This window comes from Sceloporus occidentalis, unplaced genomic scaffold, assembly GCF_023333645.1.
Source record: "Sceloporus occidentalis isolate IW3139 unplaced genomic scaffold, rSceOcc1.0.p SCAF_38, whole genome shotgun sequence".
NCBI classification, from domain to species: Eukaryota; Metazoa; Chordata; class Lepidosauria; order Squamata; family Phrynosomatidae; genus Sceloporus; species Sceloporus occidentalis.
Genome location: NW_028317018.1, coordinates 1,140,932 through 1,163,833, shown reverse-complemented (window position 1 = coordinate 1,163,833; position 22,902 = coordinate 1,140,932). Strand labels below are relative to the sequence as shown.

Here is a 22,902-nt window from a genome sequence, read left to right as displayed (position 1 = left end):
TATATTTTATTACTTTTAATCAAACATAATTCACTTATTTGAGTAAAACTCTAAAATTAGAAGGAGAGCAAGCAAGTGATCAAAATGTAATAAAATTACTTTCTCTGTTAATTACCCCTGAAAAAATAAAAGAACATAAAACAACAGAAACATCATATTTTAAAAGTCATTATTGACATTATATATTTAATTATGGACCTTTAAATGTGCAAACATTACAAGGTGGGCTGCTGCATATTACCTATGGTTGAATAAAGGAAGATGAACCCTTTAAGTGCATTATCCAGTCACTCAAGGGGTTAAATCATGTGGCACGTGGATACAGTAAGTTTTGTTAGGGAGAATTTAAGCAGAATCTGTGCAGCAAGGTCCGTATTTTGTTCTGTATTTCACTAGCCTGAACATGAACACTAAAATTAGAACAGAACCAGAGAGCTGTAATGAAGTGTTCAATAAGGATATTGTAGCTTCCAAAGGGTGGGGGGTTCTCCACTGAGCTTTGACGTATTGTGCAAGGAATTCTGTGCACTCCCACTTCTTAAAAAGAGCAATTGTAGCTTCATGAAATCTGGATTACAAAGAGATCCAGAAAGGCTAAGTCTAAGAAGTTTCATCTGCCTGAGGTCAAAAGGATCCTCCCAGACCTGACCTGAACAGAAGAAGATTTAGAAAGGTAAGACTTGGATTATTCCAACGTGGAGAACCCAACTGGTAAGTTAAGGAGGTCATAGATGATGTATACTTTGAACACATGCAGAAGTGTTTATCTCTATCTTTAAATCAAAGAAGTCTAATAGTCAAAATAGCAACACATGGATAACTTTTAGAAACGTGTAGATTAGTAATCTAACAAGGGAAGAAGGGAGGAGGGAGGTTTTAAACCACAGGATAGTCTTAATAGATGTATCTAGAATTAGCATGTTGTTCTTCAGTAAACTAAATATGTGCAGTGTGGAAGTAGTTGAGATAACAGAAACCAGGACTACTGGGCTGATAAAGAGAAGCTTTAATGTTGTGATAGAGGATGGAGAAATGGTCTATTCATTCAACTGGAATGTGACAAGTACTTGCAGAAGTGTTAGACCATAGAAGATGGACCAGGCATAAGAAAGACCACATAGGCTGAAAGGGAGTCAAGAGGCAATGTGAGGAATAGACAGGGACCTTCAGCACCATGGACAGTAGATACAGCTGTGTGTGACCATTCTGGATGTTTTAACCCCCTTTCAGTGGGTGCCAATAAGAAAAGGATTAGTCAAAATAGTTTTAGAATGCCCTAATATGTAACACAGATGTGTGAATGAGCACTTGTTTATTGGGTAAATGTTGTGGCATTGTTAGCAGTTAAATATTACAAATGTAGCTGTAGTCAATTTTAGTTTTCTTGTATGGAAAAGCAGTGTTAAGAATATAGGAAATCTGCAGGGAATTACTATTTGCAATGGTTTGAATTTGTATTATGTGAGCTCCTGTACAAATAAATGTTGCTCTAATACTTATAAAGAAAGTATTAGAATCAAGTATTTGCAATTTGCCCAGTGATTTGTTTTATTAGTGGCACAGTTTATGGTCATGAAAATCAATTGCTTATCCAAAGAGTAATTTATGTATCAGAAAAGAGGATATGGTAGTTATCAAGTGCATGCTGTTTCACCAATTGTCATCAGTAAAGTCTGATACATTTATATTTTGAAAGGAAATGATCATATTAAGGAACTGTTTTCATAGTAGTATTAGGCTATGTATAAGGAGTTCTTTTTTTAAAGTGCTCTCAATGACCTCCCTGTCTTAACAACACTATATATATATATATATATATATATATATATATATATATATATATATATATATATATAACAAAGCAAGAAATTTTATTTAGAAATATATATACAAAACGAAACACGAAACTGTTATATTGGGGAATAGAGGATCCAATTATAAATGGTTGATTTTAGTAATTATCTATGTTGCTAGCACTGTAGTACCACCACATTGCTATATACATTACAATGATTAACCTACAAGACACATTTATACATAACCCCATTTGAAAGAAAACAAATCATTTAAGTCAAATTTAAACCCCAACATATTTGTTTTTTCTTTGCAGAGCTACTCAGACAATGTTTGTATTAATGTGCAACCTGCAGTGACACCTTATAACAAGTACCCCTTTAATAATATGATACCCTGGTCAGTAATGCTGTCCAAATGGATGGCTAATACAACACATGCAATTACATTATATTGACTTAGAGGTCGCAGATCAATAGGTGAAGTAGCAATATCCAATATAAGTAAGTACATCTTCCAAAAGACTGTTAGTCATTGTATGCCTGGATATATATATATATATATATATATATATATATATATATATATATATATCAAAAGATCATTTTTAAAAAGTTACCTCGGTGTGTACATCTCTGTTATGTGGCTGGTGGTATATAAATACATAAGGGAGCATGTCATGTAAATAAAATGGTTTTATTTTCACAACAGAAATTTTCTTTAGTGTATATTATATCCCTAGTTTAAACTTGCCTTTTAATATGTGACTATTTAAAATAGACAATGTATCTTTTTATGCCATTGCTTCTGCAAAGCTTTTACATATAGTTCATGGGGGCTATGTTTGCAGTAGCTTTATTATAAAAGAGGATACCTGAGGGTTTACCAGCCCCACCTATCACTCATTAATGGTGTCAGGAGAGGGCTTTAAATTGCTTGATAGTCTCATTTGGGTAAAAATGCAGAGCAATACCATGACGTAGGGGCAGGCTAAGCAATATATAGCCCTATAGTGTGATGGAATCCCCAATATTTATGTCTTAGATATGTGTTTTTTGAATCTTTTTTTTGCTAGTTATGCGATGAATTCTTGCTTAGTTTTGGTTATTTATGAAAGAGACCTGCTCATTAGAAGAAACAAATTTACATATGAAATAAATAAAATATCTCTCATATTGCCTTCATGACACCATTTTTCATGCTGTGCAAATTTCTATATACTTTGATTGGCACCCAGAACATGCGCATTATTGTGTTCATATACACAAAATAACGACTTTCGTCTAACAGATAACATAAATACAAATATCAAGATATTGACTAATTATAAATAAATTAATATACCACCACCTAGTGGACATTAAGTGGAAGTTTAAATAAGGTTTGTCAAAATAGATATGGATAAGAGTTGTATTGAATGTTTTGATCATGGGCTCAATTTCATTTTCTCTTACAGTGTGTTGGAAGTGAAATGGGTGTTGGTAGCACTGGAAGACCATACTGCAGTATGCAGCTGACATGCACTCTTTTATTCCTGGGAATATTTGGCATTCACAGTATTTTTTGCCATGGTCAGGTTGATCCACTAGCCCTAGGGCGTGCAGATCCCCAGTGTTGGGAGACATCAACTGCCATCTTACTGGAAATGAAGAAGCCACGCATTGCAGACACTGTATCTGGTTTTTGGGACTTCATGATATACCTGAAATCATCTGATAACTTAAAGCATGGAGTTCTGTTCTGGGACCTGGCACAACTTTTCTGGGACATATATGTTGACTGCGTGCTCTCTAGGACCCATGGCCTTGGAAGAAGACAAATAAATGAAGGAGAAAATAAAATATCCAATTTGATCTCACAATTCACAACAGGTAAGCTCCTTCTCATTTAAACAGAAGGTAGAATTCTTTATGTGAGTTAATGTGCAAAATGGAAGTGTCCAGAATATGTCTACCAAACATGACTTTGTTGTACAAAATATGTTATTTGTTATGAAAATTTTAAACATTCCCATGATTTGGTCTGTTGCAGGACATTTAGTCAAAAGCACAGCATGAAACCACTACCTTATTAAGTACTTTTTAAATGAGCCTTTATCTAGTCAGGCCTAGGTTCTCCAAAAGATTGATAAGGCATATGAAAGGGCAAAAAGGTAAATGGTAGGGGCTTAATAGTAACCACACTCGTCTCACATTACGCTCCCTCAGAATCAGCTGCCATAGTGCCGTGGTGGAGGTCTGTGCGAAGGCTACTACAGAGCCCTCGTAATGCTTTTTCCTGCAGTTAAAGAGTATCGATGTATAGCCTGGCACCTAGCAGCCAGCGGCATGCAGACCATGGTGGACTCACTAGTGGAGAAATCTGTGCCAGTAGCTGCACAGACTCCTCTTTCACGCAAAAATGATTTGGCCGGGGGAGATTGTCCAGGAGGAATACAGAAGGTTCCCAGGTATGACTATGGGCATGAGCAGGCGAACCCCATTCTTATTCCTGGCTGCTTCCTCTTTTGTCCAGTGGCCTCATACTGGATTTTAATGAAACAACATATTTCCTTTAAACAGGAAAGCAGCGTAAGATTGTTGATTACTTGTTGATTAAAGTTTTGGTGTGCATCACCTAGTTGAATTTGTTTCCTGTACATTGGCAATTTTGTTTAGTAGATGAGAGTGGCATAGCTAGTTTTGTTGGAGGCCAAACTGAAAGGATCAACAAGTTCCCTTGGTAGCATAAAGCTAACTTCCCTTGCCAAGTCACACTATCGGTGTAGGGGAGTATCAAGGTATGACCAGGGCCGGCCCAAGGCAAAATGCCGCCTGGGACGAATTTTAAAATGCCGCCCTCCCCCCCATTATCTACCCTTCCTCTCCCTCCGTCCCTGCCGACCCCCCCCTTGTACTTACCTTTCAGCAGTCCTGCGGCGAGTCTCCCTGTTCGGTCTCGGTGCCGGCTTGTAATGCTGAGCGCCGGAAATCTTCCGGCACTCAGCATTACAAGCCGGCACCGAGACCGAACAGGAAGACTCGCCGCAGAGGAGAGAGAGAGGGGCGCCGAGCGGGTACTGACAGCTTGGTAAACGAAAACCACTCTGCGCCCCTTTCTCTCTTTCGCTTTTTTTAAAAAAAAAAGTGCTTGGGGCGGCAAAGTGCCACCCCTTCAAAAGTGCCGCCTGGAGCGGTTGCCCCACTCGGCTCCATTGTCGGGCCGGCCCTGGGTATGACATCATATTCCAGCCTCCTGCTATAACAAATGCAGTGGAGCCTTGTGAAGTTAAGAGCGAACTACGCCAGTGGAAACATCTTCCCAGTTAGACTACAAAGAAATCACCCACCAGGTCCCTCCAACCTGTTAGGACATGTGTAATAGGGGGGGAGATATGGGAGCACCACACGTTTTCTCACCGAGGCTCTTCTACCACTTACATTTCTGCATGATGACATCATAAGCCAAAGTGCATTGACCCCAGCTCCGTTTCTATTTCCAAATTTCCAACACATGCTATACAAAAACATAAAGATATGTCTAAGAATTAGACTACATGCACCTGATGCCGCTCACATTTCTTAGTATCAGTTAGAAATCTGTATATATAACCAAAACCCATTTGCACTTTTAACAGGTCAAGTTTTCAATTCACTTTTATTTAACATCACTGTCCCTTTAAGGTTATGTAAGAGGTTGTAGATTCCACATCGTCCCTTTTAATTTTGTTCTGGATTTGCCTATTTTCGAATAAACAGTGGCTATAAATCAAATGAAGATTATATAAAGGCAGTGAATATTAGCTATTACTCTGATATAATAGATATAATAATAATAATAATCTATTACTGTGATATAATAGATATAATAATAATAATAATAATAATCTATTACTGTGATATAGCACTTGTTTATGTTAAACATACAAGCCTCAAATGTGTCTATAACATAGTACTTACGCTTCCCTATAGCTTAAACATTTGTGTACACTAGGGAGTATTCTTGTAAGGTTGCCGGGCCAGAGACACTACTGTGCAAGATCACAATGAAAGTAGCAATGTATCAAGTTCCTTTAGAATTTTGTTACTTTGTGAGATATTAGGGCATAAATAAAAGTAAAGCCCTTACTCTAGGTTATAGAAAGAAAATAGCCAGGTAGTATAAGAAAAGCTGCCATCTTTTCATTGGCTTCAGAAGACTTTGACAATATTGGAGATGTCTTTCTTTGACTTTCCAGAACCCAACTTACCATACTTCAGCTACAGTTGGGCCAGTCTCAGCCGTGGGACTATCCTTATGACTAGGTATTATAACAAATGTCTTGGCATGCCACACATACAGGCAATCCCATGGCACTCTGTCTGTTGTCGCTATAGCATCCAATGGAATGGTTCAGTTTGGAGAAACATTCCATATATTGCCATAAGGGTAGTACTGCACAGGCCCACATTGGCCATCTGGCATGCCCAGTAGCCCGTTGGTCAACATTGCATCATACTTTCCCAAGGGTGTGAGGCTGGATATGCTCGGCCATACACTACGTGAGCCATGCATAGCCGTCAGTCAGCCACACTAACGTCATCAGGCGGCCCATGCCCATAAGTAATAATAGGACATCATAGATGGCTTATGGCTTCCTTTAAGATTATTTTTTTTAAAAAAGGAATAATTCCCGGAACAAAGTCTGTATCTGTTTATTGCATTTATTCCTAAGCATTACACATTTACGTCTGTACATTCATACGGTGAAATGGGTCTTGCGGACCATAAATATATTGATAAAGATTTATTTTTTGGAAAGTATTTGACTGTTTCCTATTTTCTTTCAGAAACATTTTCCCACGGTCGACGATCGTTGCTACCAAAAAAAAGAGATCTTAGTGAAGAGTTGATAGGCCGTCGTGTACATAAAAGTGGATCAAGACTGCTTGATGACATCAAAAACGTCATTAAAAGAAAACTAGTTCAATCTTTTGCACAAAATTAAATCAACATTGCTCTAAATCATAAAATGTACTCTAAGCAAAAAAAGAAAAAAAAACATCTAACATTGTCATATCCATTCCCAGACTGAGTCTGACTGCATTAAAAGGGATCTATTAATTACTGTATTGATTATTTATTCATTCCACTTAGTATATTTTAGTTGTATTTTGAGTGCTGGGTTTATACTTTATGTAAAGGTTTTTTGACTAGGCTATCATAATTTTAAAAAAATCGCAACACAAATAAATAACACCAGCCAGTTGAAAAGTACGAAAAAAAATCCAAATCCCTAGTTGAGATGGGAACAGTTATTATGATTTAAAGCATAAATATATTTTAAGTTTTGCATATTGCCGTATTGGTTGAAGATAAAATAAAAATATTTTGTGTAGGTACCCTGCAATGCAGCACAGTACCCTTTCTAAAGTCTGAACCCCTAGCACTGATCATTATGGAAAAATTCAATTCATTTTGTGAAAGTCTATTTTTTATAACCTATGGGACATTGTTATATTTCACTATTATCTAATTAAAGAGAATACTAAAATTTAAATTGATGCGGTAAAAAAAATACCATTTGTGGGTCTCTTTTGTTATTTTTTCTTTAAAATGTTTTCACTCATTGAATACATATAATTTGCCAATAACCAAAAACAATGTTCAACAATGTATCAATGTTTAGGCCTCACATATTGTTAAAACACCAAAAACAGCCAGGTAGTTCTATACTAATCAACATAAAATGGCATAAACCAAGTGATTACTCGATTTCCCTTTTTTCCAAAGATACTGACGTTTAAGTCATAGCTGAATTTATAATAAACCATACCATACAGGTGCTTGCCTAGATCCACAAGATGTATCTAAGGCTCATGACTGTGGGTATTGTCGGTCACGCCTGGCAGGGATAAATGGTATGGTCCAATGCTAGTGGTTTTGGAGTAGTATGATTTGATGCTGTCCTTGGTGTAGTATGATTGGACTGTGTGGAAGTTACTACTATGTGTGTAATGTAAAGCAGTGTTTGGTTGTGTGAGGTTGTGTCTGTATTGATGCTGTGGGATGTTAGTAATTTGCCAAGGGATAGTTGTAGTAGTGGCTCTGTATTATGGGTGTGATAAACACCTTCAATACCATGCCATTTTAAAGGGGACTGGGTTATTCCAAAGGTGCCATGCTGAGAGGTGTAGATATGTGCAGGAAAGGACAGGATATGTGATGGAGTAGGAGCAAGCATGTCAAGGAGCGTGCTATGCAGATTCTGGGAAGATTCAGAAAGTTCTCATGTATGGTCTTATCCATATGAACCATGCTGATATCCCATATTTGAGTAGTCAGGGAAGGTATAGATGGTCTGTGTCAAGGGATGCATGTTGTGTTAATTTAGCCATGATTTTAGTTGAACATATGGATAAAACTATGGTTTATGTCTACCTACCTTACCAAAATACCTCAACATATAATGAAGTGCCTCTAGGTATGAAATGTCATTTTATCTATGTCTTCTTGGTGTTTGTTTTCTACATGCCAATAAAGATATTTGTTGTGAAGACAATGAGTTGTAATCTGACATTTTATATAACAGTAGCTGGCCTTCCCTCCAAACGTGGAAACCCAATCCCACAGGCTAATGTATGATGGGTTTGGGATTAATGGTGGGTTATATATAAACATTTTGCCGTGTGTAATGTGGCCTTAGAACCATAGCAATCAATGGAATGATGCAGTCAGCAGGAACAAGTCAATGGTTTCTTTAGGTGATATGCCCACTTTCCAAAGTTTGCCTCAGAATTGCTTTGTACATAACGCCTTTTTTGGGGTTGTTTTTTTTAAATACAGCAATTCATGTTGGGTCAAATCACAAAGAAGCTGTTTTGCAGTACTTTTGTATATAGTATTATGTTACCTATATATAATGTTTGCAATAATATCTAACTATATGCAATGAAGCAGGGCATGCAATATCTACAAGGTGAAATGCATTCAACTTTACACATAATATACAAAATGTAAATATCAAAAAAGTAAAAAAATAATAATTTTAACAAGTATTGTACATCATAATTTTACCAATAGTTATGTCTGTATTTATGTATAAAACCTGCTGTGAGTACATTTATATACAACATATATCTCTTAACAAAAAGAGAAAAAAGACAAAGCACAAAACTTAACCATTCAATGGTAGTTACCATTCAGTAATACTCATGCATTCATTTTCTGGGGGGGAATTCTAAGAGGAATTATCAGGGTTGCTTTTTTATTAAAAGTAAGTAACACCAAAATTGGACAGAAAAATGAAATAACAATTGTATTATGTATATGATTGTTAACAGCAATCACACTCCTATCATGCCCAGGAAACCAGTACATGCTAGAACCTGCGCATGATAGGAGTGTGATTGCCGTTAAAAATCTAGTACTCTCCTAAAATCCTTGATAACATTTAACTGTGGGTATTAATCTCACAAACAACACATTGATATCACAACATGTGTATAATCTTCTATGAAAGAAAGTGAATTTTCTCTGAACATATTTTCGGTCATTTTTGTGAATACACAGATAGAAAGGTTGTGAATAGTTTCCTGAAAACAATACTTTTTTAATACCACAATCACTTGAGTCTTGGTTCAATTGCTTTGTTTATAAGCTCAGAGTAAGTCTTGCAGACCTGATCTGCAGCATGAAGAAGCTCCTGATTTATGCAAGGAAGATGACCTAAAGAGAGGAATAAAATAAAGTTTGGTGTTATTTATGTATAAAACCTGCTGCGAGTACATTTATATACAACATATATCCCTTAACAAAAAGAGAAAAAAGACAAAACACAAAACTAAACCATTCAACAGTAATACTCATCCATTCATTTTCTGGGGGGAAACTCTAAGAGGAATTATCAGGGTTTTTTTTACTAAATCTACAGCCTTAAAATGTATACCTTGTCTTTGATTTATTCATGGTTTTATGTTTATTCATATTCAGTACATGTTTAAATTATCTTACTGTATTAACCTCAGACCAAGATGTCATGTATAGCTGACTAAAGCACTGAAGCACTATGGAAATCTCTGCTTACTGACCCACTTTAACATTCAAAATTCAGACAACAGTATTACAGAGTGATGTAAGCATATAATTTATATGTATTACCAGATTGTATTTGAAGTGACAGTGCATCCTTTAGTTTTTCTACCAATGTCTGAAGTTCTACTTCTTCATACTTTGTTGGTGGCGGCTCAGGGTGTGATGGGTATATCAGTGAAGAACAAGCATCTGGCTGTCCCACTGTAAGTCTGAAAGTTCTTGACTGATCTTTGATTGGATAATGCCCTCTCAGTGCCTCATTTCTTTGACATCGTGCCCCTGGCTGGGGCTTGCTTGAACAATTCATTTTTTCCATTATAACTTGACCTTTGAAACCTTTAGCAGCTTTTAATGACTCACATAGGTGTCTCATGTGTGTTAGAGTCTGTCTGTTTTGAGCTTTGAGGTCATTTTCCCTCTGGTCTTTCTGGTTTATTTCCTTGGCCTTTACCAGTTGTGTGGATTCTTGAATAGCGCCGTTTACTGATTCTGAAACATGCAGGGTCTTCTCATTAAAACCTTGTTTCAGCTTTAAGTATTGGAATGGGCCCTTTAATACATATCATATGGGTCTCATTAGTAATTCAGACATGTCTTTAACATCATGTTATCTATTACTTTAGAAAACTTTTTCTTCTTTTCCAACAACTACATTGATTCAAACTAAACATTGGACACTGTTTTATTTCTCTTAAGACCCAATGAATCTACCGCAAAACGGATCATTTGACAGTTGCTGTTTTTAATTTTCCTAATGTAAGAGCTGCTGTGTCAGCCTCTGACAATTGCTTCTCCTTCAGGAGTCTATCATGCTATACTGCAAATACAGTCATAAGAAGAATATTCTTTGGTGCTGCTGTTCTCCAGATGCTGTCGAGCTAGCATCTGAAAGGAGACAGAGTGTGCATCATCATTGCATACAGACACTTTCCTAGATTTTTTTTTTATTCAAATCATATGCCAACATAAGAAAATCATATAATGGATAATAATTTGCCAGTATAACAAGCAAGCTGATATGAAGAATTGACTTTAATATTTGCATTTGTCTATCAGCAGGCAGAAAACGGAAGGACCAGCAGGGATCGACTAAGCAAAACACCGTCAATCCCAAAATCGACCCTCTAACAGCTATTAAACTCCTTTGCTAGAATGAAGAAGGTCTATTGGCCAATGCTTGATTCGATAGAAATTGTTTACTAAATAAAAGTACACCTTTACTTATAGAGCCCAAATGTAACATTCATCATTGTTGGATGCAATTTTTTTTTAAGTGAGTATAAATGTCCACTTCCCACACCTGATGCAGGCTTTTTAAGAGTCCCGGACTGGATAATGCAGAAAAATGGAGTTGGAGGACTGGCCCTCTCTGCTCTTTAAATGTTTTACCCCAATACATTAGCTTTGCATCCATGATTTTATTCCATAAGTAAAATACAACAAAACATCTCCCTGCGGCTGTAAAGCATTATAATATATATGTTTGTGTAAAACACTTGAGTACAGAGACAAAGGAATCGAATGAGAGAGGTAAGATTATTGCAACTCAAATAGATACAACTTTACCCGTTATACAACGAGTAGGTAAATCCAGGTTACCATTGGAGCTGCCTTAGACTCGACCTACAACAGTGCCCTCAGTTGCCCCTCTTTAGTGGTCGCCTTCTTTAACACATTAAAAGGTGTGCAGCGTCTTTAAGGCAAGGCGTGTTGGGATATATCCACAGCGTAAATAGGCCAGTTGTGGAGATCAAAGACCTCCCATGTAGCTGGCCCATTGTGCAGCGGCACAGCAGGGACTTGATTGCTTAATCGCCAAGATTCCCAACCCCTGGACCTGTCACACTAGACCTAGTCAGCCTAGACCAGTATACACCATTGGGTTAATCCCCAGCCTTCTTTTCAAAATAATAAAATTGAGAAAAATAAAGATAATATTCAGAAATATATTTACTATTTGCTGTATGAAAAGTTCAAAAGATATCATCAGTGCATACTACTGACAAAGAAACTGCCTTGTCAATGATATAAGTGCATTGATCTTGGTTTGCTCTTTTGCCACTGGGGCAAAGGTTGTCCTTTGGTTTGACTGCCTTTTTGAGAATATGTTTTATATGCGTGTAACTTTGGTTTTCCGCAATATATTTTTTATAACACTGTGTATATATGGTATTTTTTGGAAGTTCAGCTAGATTTTCCAATAAGTAACATAACAATTATGTCTAAAGAGAGCATTTTAAATATTGACAAGTATTTTAAATGTAATCAGAAATAAGAATATGGGAAGGCTGAGGAATCAATACATATTCAAAGCTGCATAATGTAGCGTTAACCCAAGTAAACCCCTTCTCAATACTGTAGCCTTGGCAACTGCAATCTGCTTAAGCCGGCAGACATTACATTATGGATAAATGCTATGTACCCTACTAATTCCCCTATCACTTTTTAACTAATGTTTATGCATTTACTTGACTATGTATTATCTTGGCCTCCTGTTGAGGGCAAAGGTAACAAGTCCATATGATGTGGAGTGTAATAAAATATTAACCTTGGACAGAGGAACATAAAGCACATCTATACCCTATTTTGTTATCAATGAAGTGTGAGCTTAAAAAGTAACCTACAGGAGTCACAGAGACCACACATAACTCCCCCATTTGCCACCCAACCCACTTGGATGGCACAATTAAGGAATAAATAAAAACCTAGCCCGCCATTTAACTCTTTGTGCTCACCATGCCTCTCACCTCCCATCTACCATGAGCTATGGAATAACACAAGTTAACACAAAAATAAATAATTTAATTTAAAATGCCCCACCTACACCCCAGTACATCTTAGTCCACAATGTGGGGTGGATGAGGTTCATCATATGCATCCAGATTTTCACTGCTGAAACCTTGGCACTCTAAAGGTTCAACTTGTAACATAATTCCACTTTTAAAACCATCTAGCAACCATCAAGTTGTTGTTTTTCAACCAACAATAACTGGAAAAGACAGATTAATTGCATTTTCCATTCACTTTGACTTAGCCCCAAGGTCAGAGGCTCTGGTGTGAGAAACAGAAAAAAGGTGATCCTGGTACCAAAAATGTGAAGATATGGTCACCATGGACACCAGATAGTCTATTTCTTTTCTTTGCAGGCCTCACTCCCTGAACAGATATGCGACCACGTCCTTCCCTCCCTGCCAGAAGGAATGCAGAAGGGCCAGATTCTTCATGGTCCTTCCCTTCACCTTGTAGGGGTCCAAGGTGCCAAATTTCGTTACTGGAAAGTGCAAAACTGAAGAACCGATATTTGTAAGCCTCACACAAAAACTCCTAGTGCACTGAGCCCAGACCTGGACCATGGTCTGGTTACACTTAGTAACCTAGGGCTCCAAGCAACCCAGCCTCAAGGCCAGAGAGTCAACCTTTCCCCCTGTCATAGGTACTCACTTGATCTTAGCCAAAAGGCTGAGAAGCGATATGTACTTTACAATGTAATATGTAATGTATGTGTAATACCTGCACACTTTGCTTCAGGTGCTGTAACTCTGTTCTCATGATCTCACTGCTCTCTGTTAATGCTTGGATCTTCCCCTCTAGTCTGCAGTGACTGTCCTGTTGAGACGCCTGCAGTACATGGACAGCCTCAGTCCAACGGTTTAACTTCTTCCTTAATACCCTGTAAGTCAAAATTGAATTAGCAGCTGAGAGACGACTCAAGATGCTTTTTCCAGTAACGTTACTGTTTCAGAGGTTACATAAGGAGAGAAAACAAACTACATATCACAGCTTCATGCATGTAATTACTAAACCATACTGTGATATCTGTATAAAGCCAGGTGATCTCTCACCTAAAACTTTTGTGAAGAGTATCAAGGTTCATTCTAGGATATCATTTTAATCCACCTCCAAATACTTTTAAAATTTTAAGACGAACCTAATTTTGTCCTAGAGATTTTATTAACACCTTGCTGTTTGACTAGTGGTCGCTCAAACTGAAAAGTGTATTTTAACCTTTTGGAGCGTATGAAGAGAAGCGCTGCAATTTCTGTTAAAATAAAGTGTAATTTCATCTGTCACCATCATCTAAGCAGTGTGTTTTGAATAAGAACATTTTAATAAGATATTGATAATCTGGTTTGAAATAAAATGTAATGATCTCGATGATACAAGTCTTGCTGGAGTTGAATATGCAAAATTCACTGTAAAGTAACCAATAACCAATAAATGAATGGTCTAGATTCAATGCCAGGAATAACTTTATTAAAAGTAATCATATATCATTGGAATGGAATAGAGTACAATGGAACATTGATTAAAACAGCAATACTTTTTTATTTTGTTTAATCAATCTAAGATAATAGAGCACTGTTTTTATCTTTTTTCCATTATAAGATTTGCAAGGTTTGCTATTCATGTACTTGTGTTGGGTATTAATATGTGCATTATGAGCATTCAGGGACTGGTGGAATATTCTACAGTATTTACTCTACTGACCTTAATTTTGCCATAAACATTTAATCATATTTTTATTTCTAAATCCATCCAAATGTACGTTTCCAGCCTATAATTAGCTTGATGCACACCAATATACTGTTACATAATTACCAAACATAATTTTCATTGATTCTTGGCTTAAAAGTGTTTCTTCACAAAATGTGTCACACACTTCATTGAAGATTTAGTCAGTAATGATAGCCCGGCTCTTTATATGTATTGAGAAGACAGAGAAAGGTCTCAGCACTATTTGATCATACCGTTTTTCACTTTCAAGGTCTTTGATGGATCTCTGTGTTCTTAGAAGCTCTGCTTTGATACACTGTAAGGCCTAAAATGTGAAATATATTTTATTCAGGCTCAGGGGTTAAAACGTCAATTTAGGAATTAGATTATACCATAGACATTTGGTAAATCCATTAGATTTATCAACCTAACTAAAATAGGTTGAGTATGCTCAACAATAATGTGTTACTCAGATCGGTATTGAACTTACATGAACTTTGGTTGTGATTAGTGATGAAATTAAGACCTTTTTTTGCATCTTTGCTACTTATTGATTAAGTAAGGCATTTAGAAGAAACTCATATTCAGCTGTTTCTATATACACTAGAAATCTTTAGGGATGTAGAACACTGTGATATACTCATATCCAGCAAACATCCAAAGCTGATAGAAAAAATGGACATCAGGGGAAGAAATAGGAACACAAAAAGCAAGTCCATGTTTTCATTGAAAAGTCCACTGATGAAATTTTGGTCCCCAAGAAATTGTGTGTCACTTGAACCTCTTTTTCACAAAATGGTAAAAAAATATTTGAAAATTGGTTTTGATTTATATGGCCTAAAATATTAAAAGCACTGAGAAATATTCCAAATACAATTTACGTGCATAACTTCTTGATAAAATGATACGATACTTAAAGAAGGCTATTTGAGAGGTATACTATGATGTAGCCAGACTCAGAAGTCTTATGGTGGGTGGCAAATTACTAGGGGGAGACATCTTGTAATTATTAGCACTTAAACTGTTTATCTTTGCTAAATGTTGTTTTGGGGTGTCTGTTTTTTATAGGTGTAAACTTGTTATAAAAATATATCCCTAGTATGTAGTTGCCTAGGCATAGTTGCCAGAATCCCATAAGAACATATGTAATTTTAAGACATAAAGAAAACTCCGTATAGGCTGCTTCTGCCTTGGATAGACAACAATATTCAAACAGAAGTAACCCTTTTTACAGAGATAATTGAAGCCAAATGAAAATTCTAATGTGAGCTTTATATCTGACACAATAGCATTCCAGTAGTTATCACAATTAAGATGAGGAGGTAATTATATATTAACATGTAATATTTAACATTATATCCATGTTCATATATATATATATATATATATATATATATCTTTTTAAAATAAAAATAAAATAAAAAAATAAATAAAAAAATAATATATATATATGTTTTTTTCCCTATAATTTTCATTGGTGCTGCATTAATAGAACCTTTATAAAAACAAAAAACAAACAAAATGAAGACTGATTTAGTAATAATATAAATATAAGCAACAGAAAAGCTAGTTTTGTTTTGAAAAGCATATAATGTACCTTTTAGCCTCAGAGCTTTAAAAGAAACTGCATTATAGGACCCAGCCATGCACTTAGAAAAACTGAAATTGACCTTCCAATACTACACAAAAGATTGGCACTGATGGATACATTTCAGAAAGCCTAGCATTTGAAAATCTCTTGTACATCTCTTTGGAACAAGCCATCATTGTCTGATATGTAGCAAAGTGTGCTTTAGAATGATGCAAAAATAATATCTTTTTAGCTTTTCTTCTCAAAAGGGAAGATTAAAAGTTCATATTTTTGTTTCTTGATTTAACTGTTTCAACTCTAAGTCGGTATTATAGCTCAATGCTTTCATGAGAAACGGACCAAGACAGAAGAAAGAATACAGAAGAACAAGAAGAGGAGCTGCGGAAAAGGAGACATGAACGTAGTTGGTTGAGAATGTAGGGGGGCATTTAGAAAGAACGTGAGAGAGTGTGAGAAAGCGTGGGGAAGAATGAGAGAAAGTGAGTGTGAAAAAAACAACAAAATGCAAACGAAAATTCAGTGTTTTCTGTTTCATTTTTCTTTGTTTTATTTGCAAGTAGGCAAGTTTAGGTAAAAATAGAACTCGTAAAAAAATGTAAACATAAAAAACTTAAACCTCAAAAAAAGTTCAAAAGTTTTCCTTTAGGGATGTGGTTACCAAACCTGGCATCTTTTTGGGTTTGACCCAAAGTGTGAGGATAAAGCCTAAGTTCCCTGGGCACGTTTTCTCATTCTCCAGGCGGTGGTGCAGTGTGTGGTGACACATTCCACCTATTCCCCTTCCATTTTCTCTGCTCCCCACTTGTGGTCCCTTCTGCTAAGGGTCCTCTGGTGCTAGTCCTGCCCCTATGTATGGCTAGGCCGGTTCCTACACGTGGCTAGGTCTGCGTGTGAAGAGGGAGCAGTCTGGAAATTCCCAGGTATGATGGTCACAAGCGTGCTACGAGCAGGGATTTACTGAGAGTTGCATAGGACTGTGAGCTATTGATAGCTTTTTATATAATGCCTTGAGTAAAGACATTGTGGATATCCTTACACATTATTTGTTTTATTCACTAGTCTTACGTGGATAAGGTATATCTTACTTGAAATGGCACGGTATCTGGATGTAGGAGGGTTTCATCTGCAGGTCCTTCAGGTTCTGACATCTGCTGATGAACCAGGCTAATTTTGCATCTCACACCTTCCCTGAAATAAATAGGCAAGTATAATTATTTGGATAACAGAACAAAAAATACAAAATGCGATATTCATCGTCTATGAAAAATATTGAATGTACATTTAAATAACGAGTGTCTAAATTCAGGCTTAGTCATACATTGCGTACATAAAGCTTAGATTTAGTTACGTCTTATTGTGACTTAATGATGATCTCAGTTTCTCCATATTATTTTCTGGCATTCATCTGGTGTCAGGGACCACAGCTAATCATAAATAATTTCTACTCTACTTAACAAATTGGGACATTCTGAAAGAAGACACAAATTAGTCAATTGTAAAAAAAAAATTCCATGAATAAATATGATGTCCTATTTGAAAGCACATGTCCTCAAATTTATAATCACCTTTTCTGTTTCTGCAATTTAAACACATTGTCTATAGCTCTGGCCCTAGAAGAGATTTTCAGCTATGTACACACAGACCTTTTTAGCATTCCTCTTAATTCAAGTCTTGTTAGTGAAAATAATGTAAACCTCAGAGAAACAAAGTAAGATATTGTTTTATTTCCAGAATTAGAATGACAAAAATCATGAAATCCATCCTAATGCAAGATCCCCCGTATGTTAATCAGTGTTCTGGGGCCAGACCTGGTAACTCTTCAGGTTTTACCCAGAGTCTCTGAGTAAACCCCCTGCTTCCCTGGATTTTTTTTCAGGTCAGAGTAGTCTGCCCAGGGAATGCATTCCCAGGAATGCATGTGTAATCCCCCATTTAGGAAAATTATTGGGAAGGTCCATTAGCATTTTTGTATTTTCACCCTCTTGTTTGCATTTCGATATCTATTAAAAATGACTCACTGTCTAGTCTATGTTTAAGTGTAACTTCCCTAATCCCTTGACATCTATTGTTGTGTGATAAAATTAGTTTGGTGCTGATGTTCCCTGCGTAATCCCTTGCTTTGTCTTTGTATGTAAATCCTTTCTATATAACCTATGCCCAGTCCCAATAAAGTGTGTCTTCTTGCGTCCTGACTGGTGTGTCCTGACTGGTGGTATGGTTTTTGAGAGACCCTTTTTCCCTGGAGGACGACCTTTACTCGGAGAACTGGAGCTGCTACCTATCTTGCAGATGGATTTGGCAATGACACTAAGAGATGTCCCGGGAGACCCCCCTGGTTCCCATTACAGCATGTCACAAACAACAGACCGGATTTACCTTATACTCTCAGGGCAACCAGTGGCTGTATACAGGATTCATGTCACCATTTTTCTGTTTCATAGGAAAAGTCTGGTGTTCACACTACAGGTCAAATAAACTAATAACACACTGGCATGCTGCCGCTACTTTCATCATACTTGGGAACTCTTATCCTTAGGCCCACAAGTTTTACTCTAGAGTCTTAAACTAAATGGTCAGGTTCACAGGATCTGGAACTGACTCCTTCATACTCTACTCTGATTAACAAATATCAAAGCATCCCAACATGTGCTCTTATTACTGCTACGCTGTAGCTGAATACAGAACATTTCAGAACATTTCAGAACATTATTTACCTAAAACACTGGTTTCCATAAAGTAAAGTAAATAAAGTAAAGTACCAACATTAGAAGAGTCACCTTATTCCCAGGTACACCTATCAAATTCAACTAAGGGTTGTGACTTGGATAGCAACCTACCAGACACAATATTTAAGCTTTATTAAGACTGAAAATAATTAATGATAAACATTTATGTTAATAGAACTGTGGGTATCTATACATGAGCCCATGCAAACCCAGTCTACCATGGACAAGATTGGACAACCTCCGTTCCTTCAACAGTATACTGATGATTAGGGAATTTGTACTTAAAATGAATACAAAAAGTACAATCTGATTGATGCAACACAATATATGCAACACATATAAGATGTTCTCCCTTTTGTCATGAAACCCGAGCCTCTACCTTGGGGTTTTCTTTGACCATATGCCCGTACCAAAGAATCTTCATACACCTCGGTAGTATTATGCACTATTTCACTTTGTATTACATAACAATTCTAGGGATTCCATCAGTCTGATTCTTCTTGGCTTAGCAATATACTTATTTTCTTTATATTTCTAAATCATTTAATATTTTTAAGAGTGACATGCGTATCCCGGTACTGCAATATAATTGCCTACCTTTGGTCCTTAATGGTGCTGTTTGTCTGCCATCACTCCAGTAAAAACCTATTGGAAAACCAAACTGTAGAATTGATTGTACCTTTTTCTTAAATTGTCTCTTTTACGGAATCAGCAGGCAAACCTTACTTGCTTAGTGCTGAAAATCCTTAATGAAATCAGCCCTACACGTGATGCAATGAAGTGCATTAATTAGTAATACCCAGCCTTAATAATTAATAGCTTTTTGATCTCTGTTTCACGGGGTAATTTTACTAATACATCAAGCGCAATTATTTTTGTTCCTAGGTTATGATACTCAAACCAATTTCCAGTTGCCCAAGAAACCATGTTACCGTAGCAACCAGGAAGCATGGAGGGGGCATTCTGTTTCAGGTTGAAAAAAAGCAACCTCAATGAACTAATTACATACTTCCCGAATAAAATAGGAGGTGTGTTGATGTTACGGTTACCAGCATAAAGCGTAACAGAAAATAAGTGGCATGCTTCCCCATAAAACACACCTTTATATTAGATGTCTAAATGTGTCTGTGGGGAAAAGCATATATTGGAGTTCCAATAATATATTAAGACGTCAGTAACAACACTGCTTAATGTAACTGCAGGACTGCCAAAAGGAAATAATAGTAATGATTAACTAACCAGTGACCACCCCACTGATTTTCAATGGACAAATTAATTAAAAGCCCTTATCCCTAAAATGAAATATATACTTTATTTTAGAAACTGTATTCTTGAACAAAGTGCTTTATACAGAAACTCCATAATCACCTGAGCACATTAGTGATAGTAGTCATTTGATTTATTTTAAAAGTATTCATCTTATTTCTCATTCTAATAATATAATAAGTTATGTTATTTTTCTAAATCCAAAAAGAAACCAAACTACAGATTTGATTTTAGATATAAACTGGAACTGACTGCACCCCAGGCAAGAAGCTCCTTTGTTGTTCACTACAAAAACATGTATTTTTTATACAGTTAGGATGCCAGTGGAGACATACAGTATCTCACAAAAGTGAGCACACCCCTCACATTTTTGTAAATATTTTATTATATCGTTTCACTGAAGAAATTACACTCTGCTACAATGTAAAGTAGTGAGTGTACAGCCTGTATAACAGTGTAAATTTACTGTCCCCTCAAAATAACTCAACACACAGCCATTAATGTGTAAACCTTGTCAACAAAAGTGAGTACACCCCTAAGTGGAAATGTCCAAATTGGGCCCTATTAACCATTTCCCCTCCCCGGTGTCATGTGACTCGTTAGTGTTACAAGGTCTCAGGTGTGAATGGGGAGCAGGTGTGTTCAATTTGGTTTTATCGCTCTCACACTCTCTCATACCGGTCACTGGAAGTTCATCATGGCACCTCATGGCAAAGAACTCTCTGAGGATCTAAAAAAAAGAATCAAATTGGTTTGCATGGCTGTCGTACCATAAGGAAGCCTCTTCTAAAAATGATGCACAAGAAAGCCCACAAACAGTTTGCTGACGACAAGCGGACTAACGACATGGATTACTGGAACCATGTCCTGTGGTCCGATGAGACTAATATAAACTTATTTGATTCAAATGGTGTCATGCGTGTGTGGCGGCAACCAGGTGAGGAGTACAAAGACAAGTGTGTCTTGCCTACAGTCAAGCATGGTGGTGGGAGTGTCATGGCCTGGGCCTGCATGAGTGCTGCTGGCACTGGGGAGCTACAGTTCATTGAGGGAACCATGAATGCCAACATGTACTGTAACATACTGAGTATGATCCCCTCCCTTCGGAGACTGGGCCGCAGGGCAGTATTCCGACATGGTAACTACCCCAAACAGACCTCCAAGTAGATCACTGCATTGCTAAAGAAACTGAGGCTAAAGATGATGGACTGGCCAAGCATGTCTCCAGACCTAAACCCTATTGACCATCTGTGGGGCATCCGCAAACCGAAGGTGGGGGAGCGCAAGGTCTCTGACATGCACCAGCTCCGTGATGTCATCGTGGAGGAGTGGAAGAGGACTCCAGTGGCAACCTGTGACACTCTGGTGAACTCCATGCCTAAGAGGGTTAAGGCGGTGCTGGAAAATAATGGTGGCCACACAAAATATTGACACTTTGGGCCCAATTTGTGTACTCACTTTTGTTGCCAAGGTTTAGACATAAATGGCTGTGTGTTATTTTGAGGGGACAGTAAATTTACACTGTTATACAGGCTGTACACTCACTTTACACTGTAGCAGAGTGTAATTTCTTCAGTGTTATCACATGAAAAGATATAATAACATATTTACAAAAATGTGAGGGGTGTAATAATGATATCTTATTGTTGAGTAGTTTTGTCAAATGAAGGTGTTTACAAAGTAGATGGTAAATTATATGGTAAATTTGGACAATAAATGATTTGCTCGCACATACCATGTTTTTGTAAAAGTGAAACAAACTAGTAAATTATACCCCATTTTCTTTTTTATTGTGCATTAACCGGGCTTCATGTGATCTCGGCCTGCCACAGATTGACCCTGATCGCTGCAATATAATACAACTCTATTTGTTGCTCAGTGTTCCATGGTTCCTGCTGATAACACGCTGATATGTACTGATAACACACGCTGATATGTACTGATAACACATCATATGATAAACAACTTTATTGTAAACATTAGCATCACAGTTCTGTGAACTGATGTTTGATTGTTGAGCTACACTAAATAAACACACATACAAAACTACATACATGTATAACATACCATCAAAAAGTGCATACCTTCCTGTTCTCTGGATTTACAAGATTATTACTCCCACTAATTTTGGCACTCTTGGTAAATGCTGTGAAAAAAATGTCTTTATTGTTCAACCCTTTGATCTTTTCTTTAAAACAAAAATACACAAAAAAACCTCTACTCTGGATATCAAACAATTCCAAACACAACACAGGTTTGTCAAAAAAATTAAATATATATGTGGCACAATTATTGGCACCCTATTACTCAATACTTTGTGCTACCTTCCTTTTGCCAGCAAGTCTTTTCCTATAATGGATTTGAGACCATTTCTCCATACAGAATCTCTCAACTTATGCTTCAACTTTCAAGGTCGACGCTGATGGACTCTCCTTTATAGTTCAACCCATAGGTTTTCTATGGGGTTCATGTTAGGGGACTGGGATGGCCATGGTAGGACCTTGATTTTTTGGTCAGTAACCCATTTTTGTTTTGATTTTGATGTATGTTTTGGATCATTGCCCTGCTGGAAGATCCAATCACAGTCCATTTTAAGCTTTCTGGCAGAGGCAGTCAGGTAATCATTTAATATTTGTTAATATATGATATCATGATATTGTTGATATCTAGGATATGAGTCCATGATGTGATGTATGCTAAGAAAATCTCCAGGTCCCCTGGCAGAAAAACATCCCCAAAACATTACAGAGCCACCACCATATTTAACCATGGGCATGAGGTACTTTTCCATACGGCTACCTCTCTGTGTGCCCCAAACCGACTTCTGGTGTTTATTTGAAGTTCCAGTAGTATCTGGCAAAGTGAAGATGGTGGAGTTTGTTTTTGGATGAGAGAAGAGGCTTTTTTCTTGAAACCCTTCCAAACAACTTGTGGTGATGTAGGTGATGTCAGATTGTAGTTTGGGACACTTTTTGACCT

The 22,902-nt window shown here is 36.9% G+C and overlaps 1 protein-coding gene across 1 annotated transcript; it reads right to left on the bottom strand.

Annotated features, from left to right (window-relative positions):
* Positions 1-9,376: 9,376 nt before the first annotated feature.
* Positions 9,377-19,584, bottom strand: LOC149290590 (dystrotelin-like). The gene is made up of 6 exons (XM_089488408.1): positions 19,457-19,584; positions 17,017-17,119; positions 14,595-14,665; positions 13,357-13,516; positions 9,913-10,396; positions 9,377-9,480 (listed from the first exon to the last, which is right to left on the bottom strand). Exons 1-6 carry the CDS (start codon positions 19,582-19,584, stop codon positions 9,377-9,379), a joined length of 1,050 nt encoding a protein of 349 aa, XP_089344534.1.
* Between the last annotated feature and the right edge of the window lie 3,318 nt (positions 19,585-22,902).

What these genes read in the sequence shown, in the direction of transcription:
- LOC149290590 (XM_089488408.1), bottom strand. Translation starts at nt 19,584, where the DNA reads ATGGTTTCTTGGGCAACTGGAAATTGGTTTGAGTATCATAACCTAGGA. An exon ending in ACCTGAAGCAAAGTGTGCAG is followed by an intron (nt 10,397 to 13,356) that starts GTATTACACATA and finishes TATGTATTAAAG; the next exon opens with GGCCCATTCCAATACTTAAA. An exon ending in GTCACTTCAAATACAATCTG is followed by an intron (nt 9,481 to 9,912) that starts GTAATACATATA and finishes TCCTCTCTTTAG; the next exon opens with GTCATCTTCCTTGCATAAAT.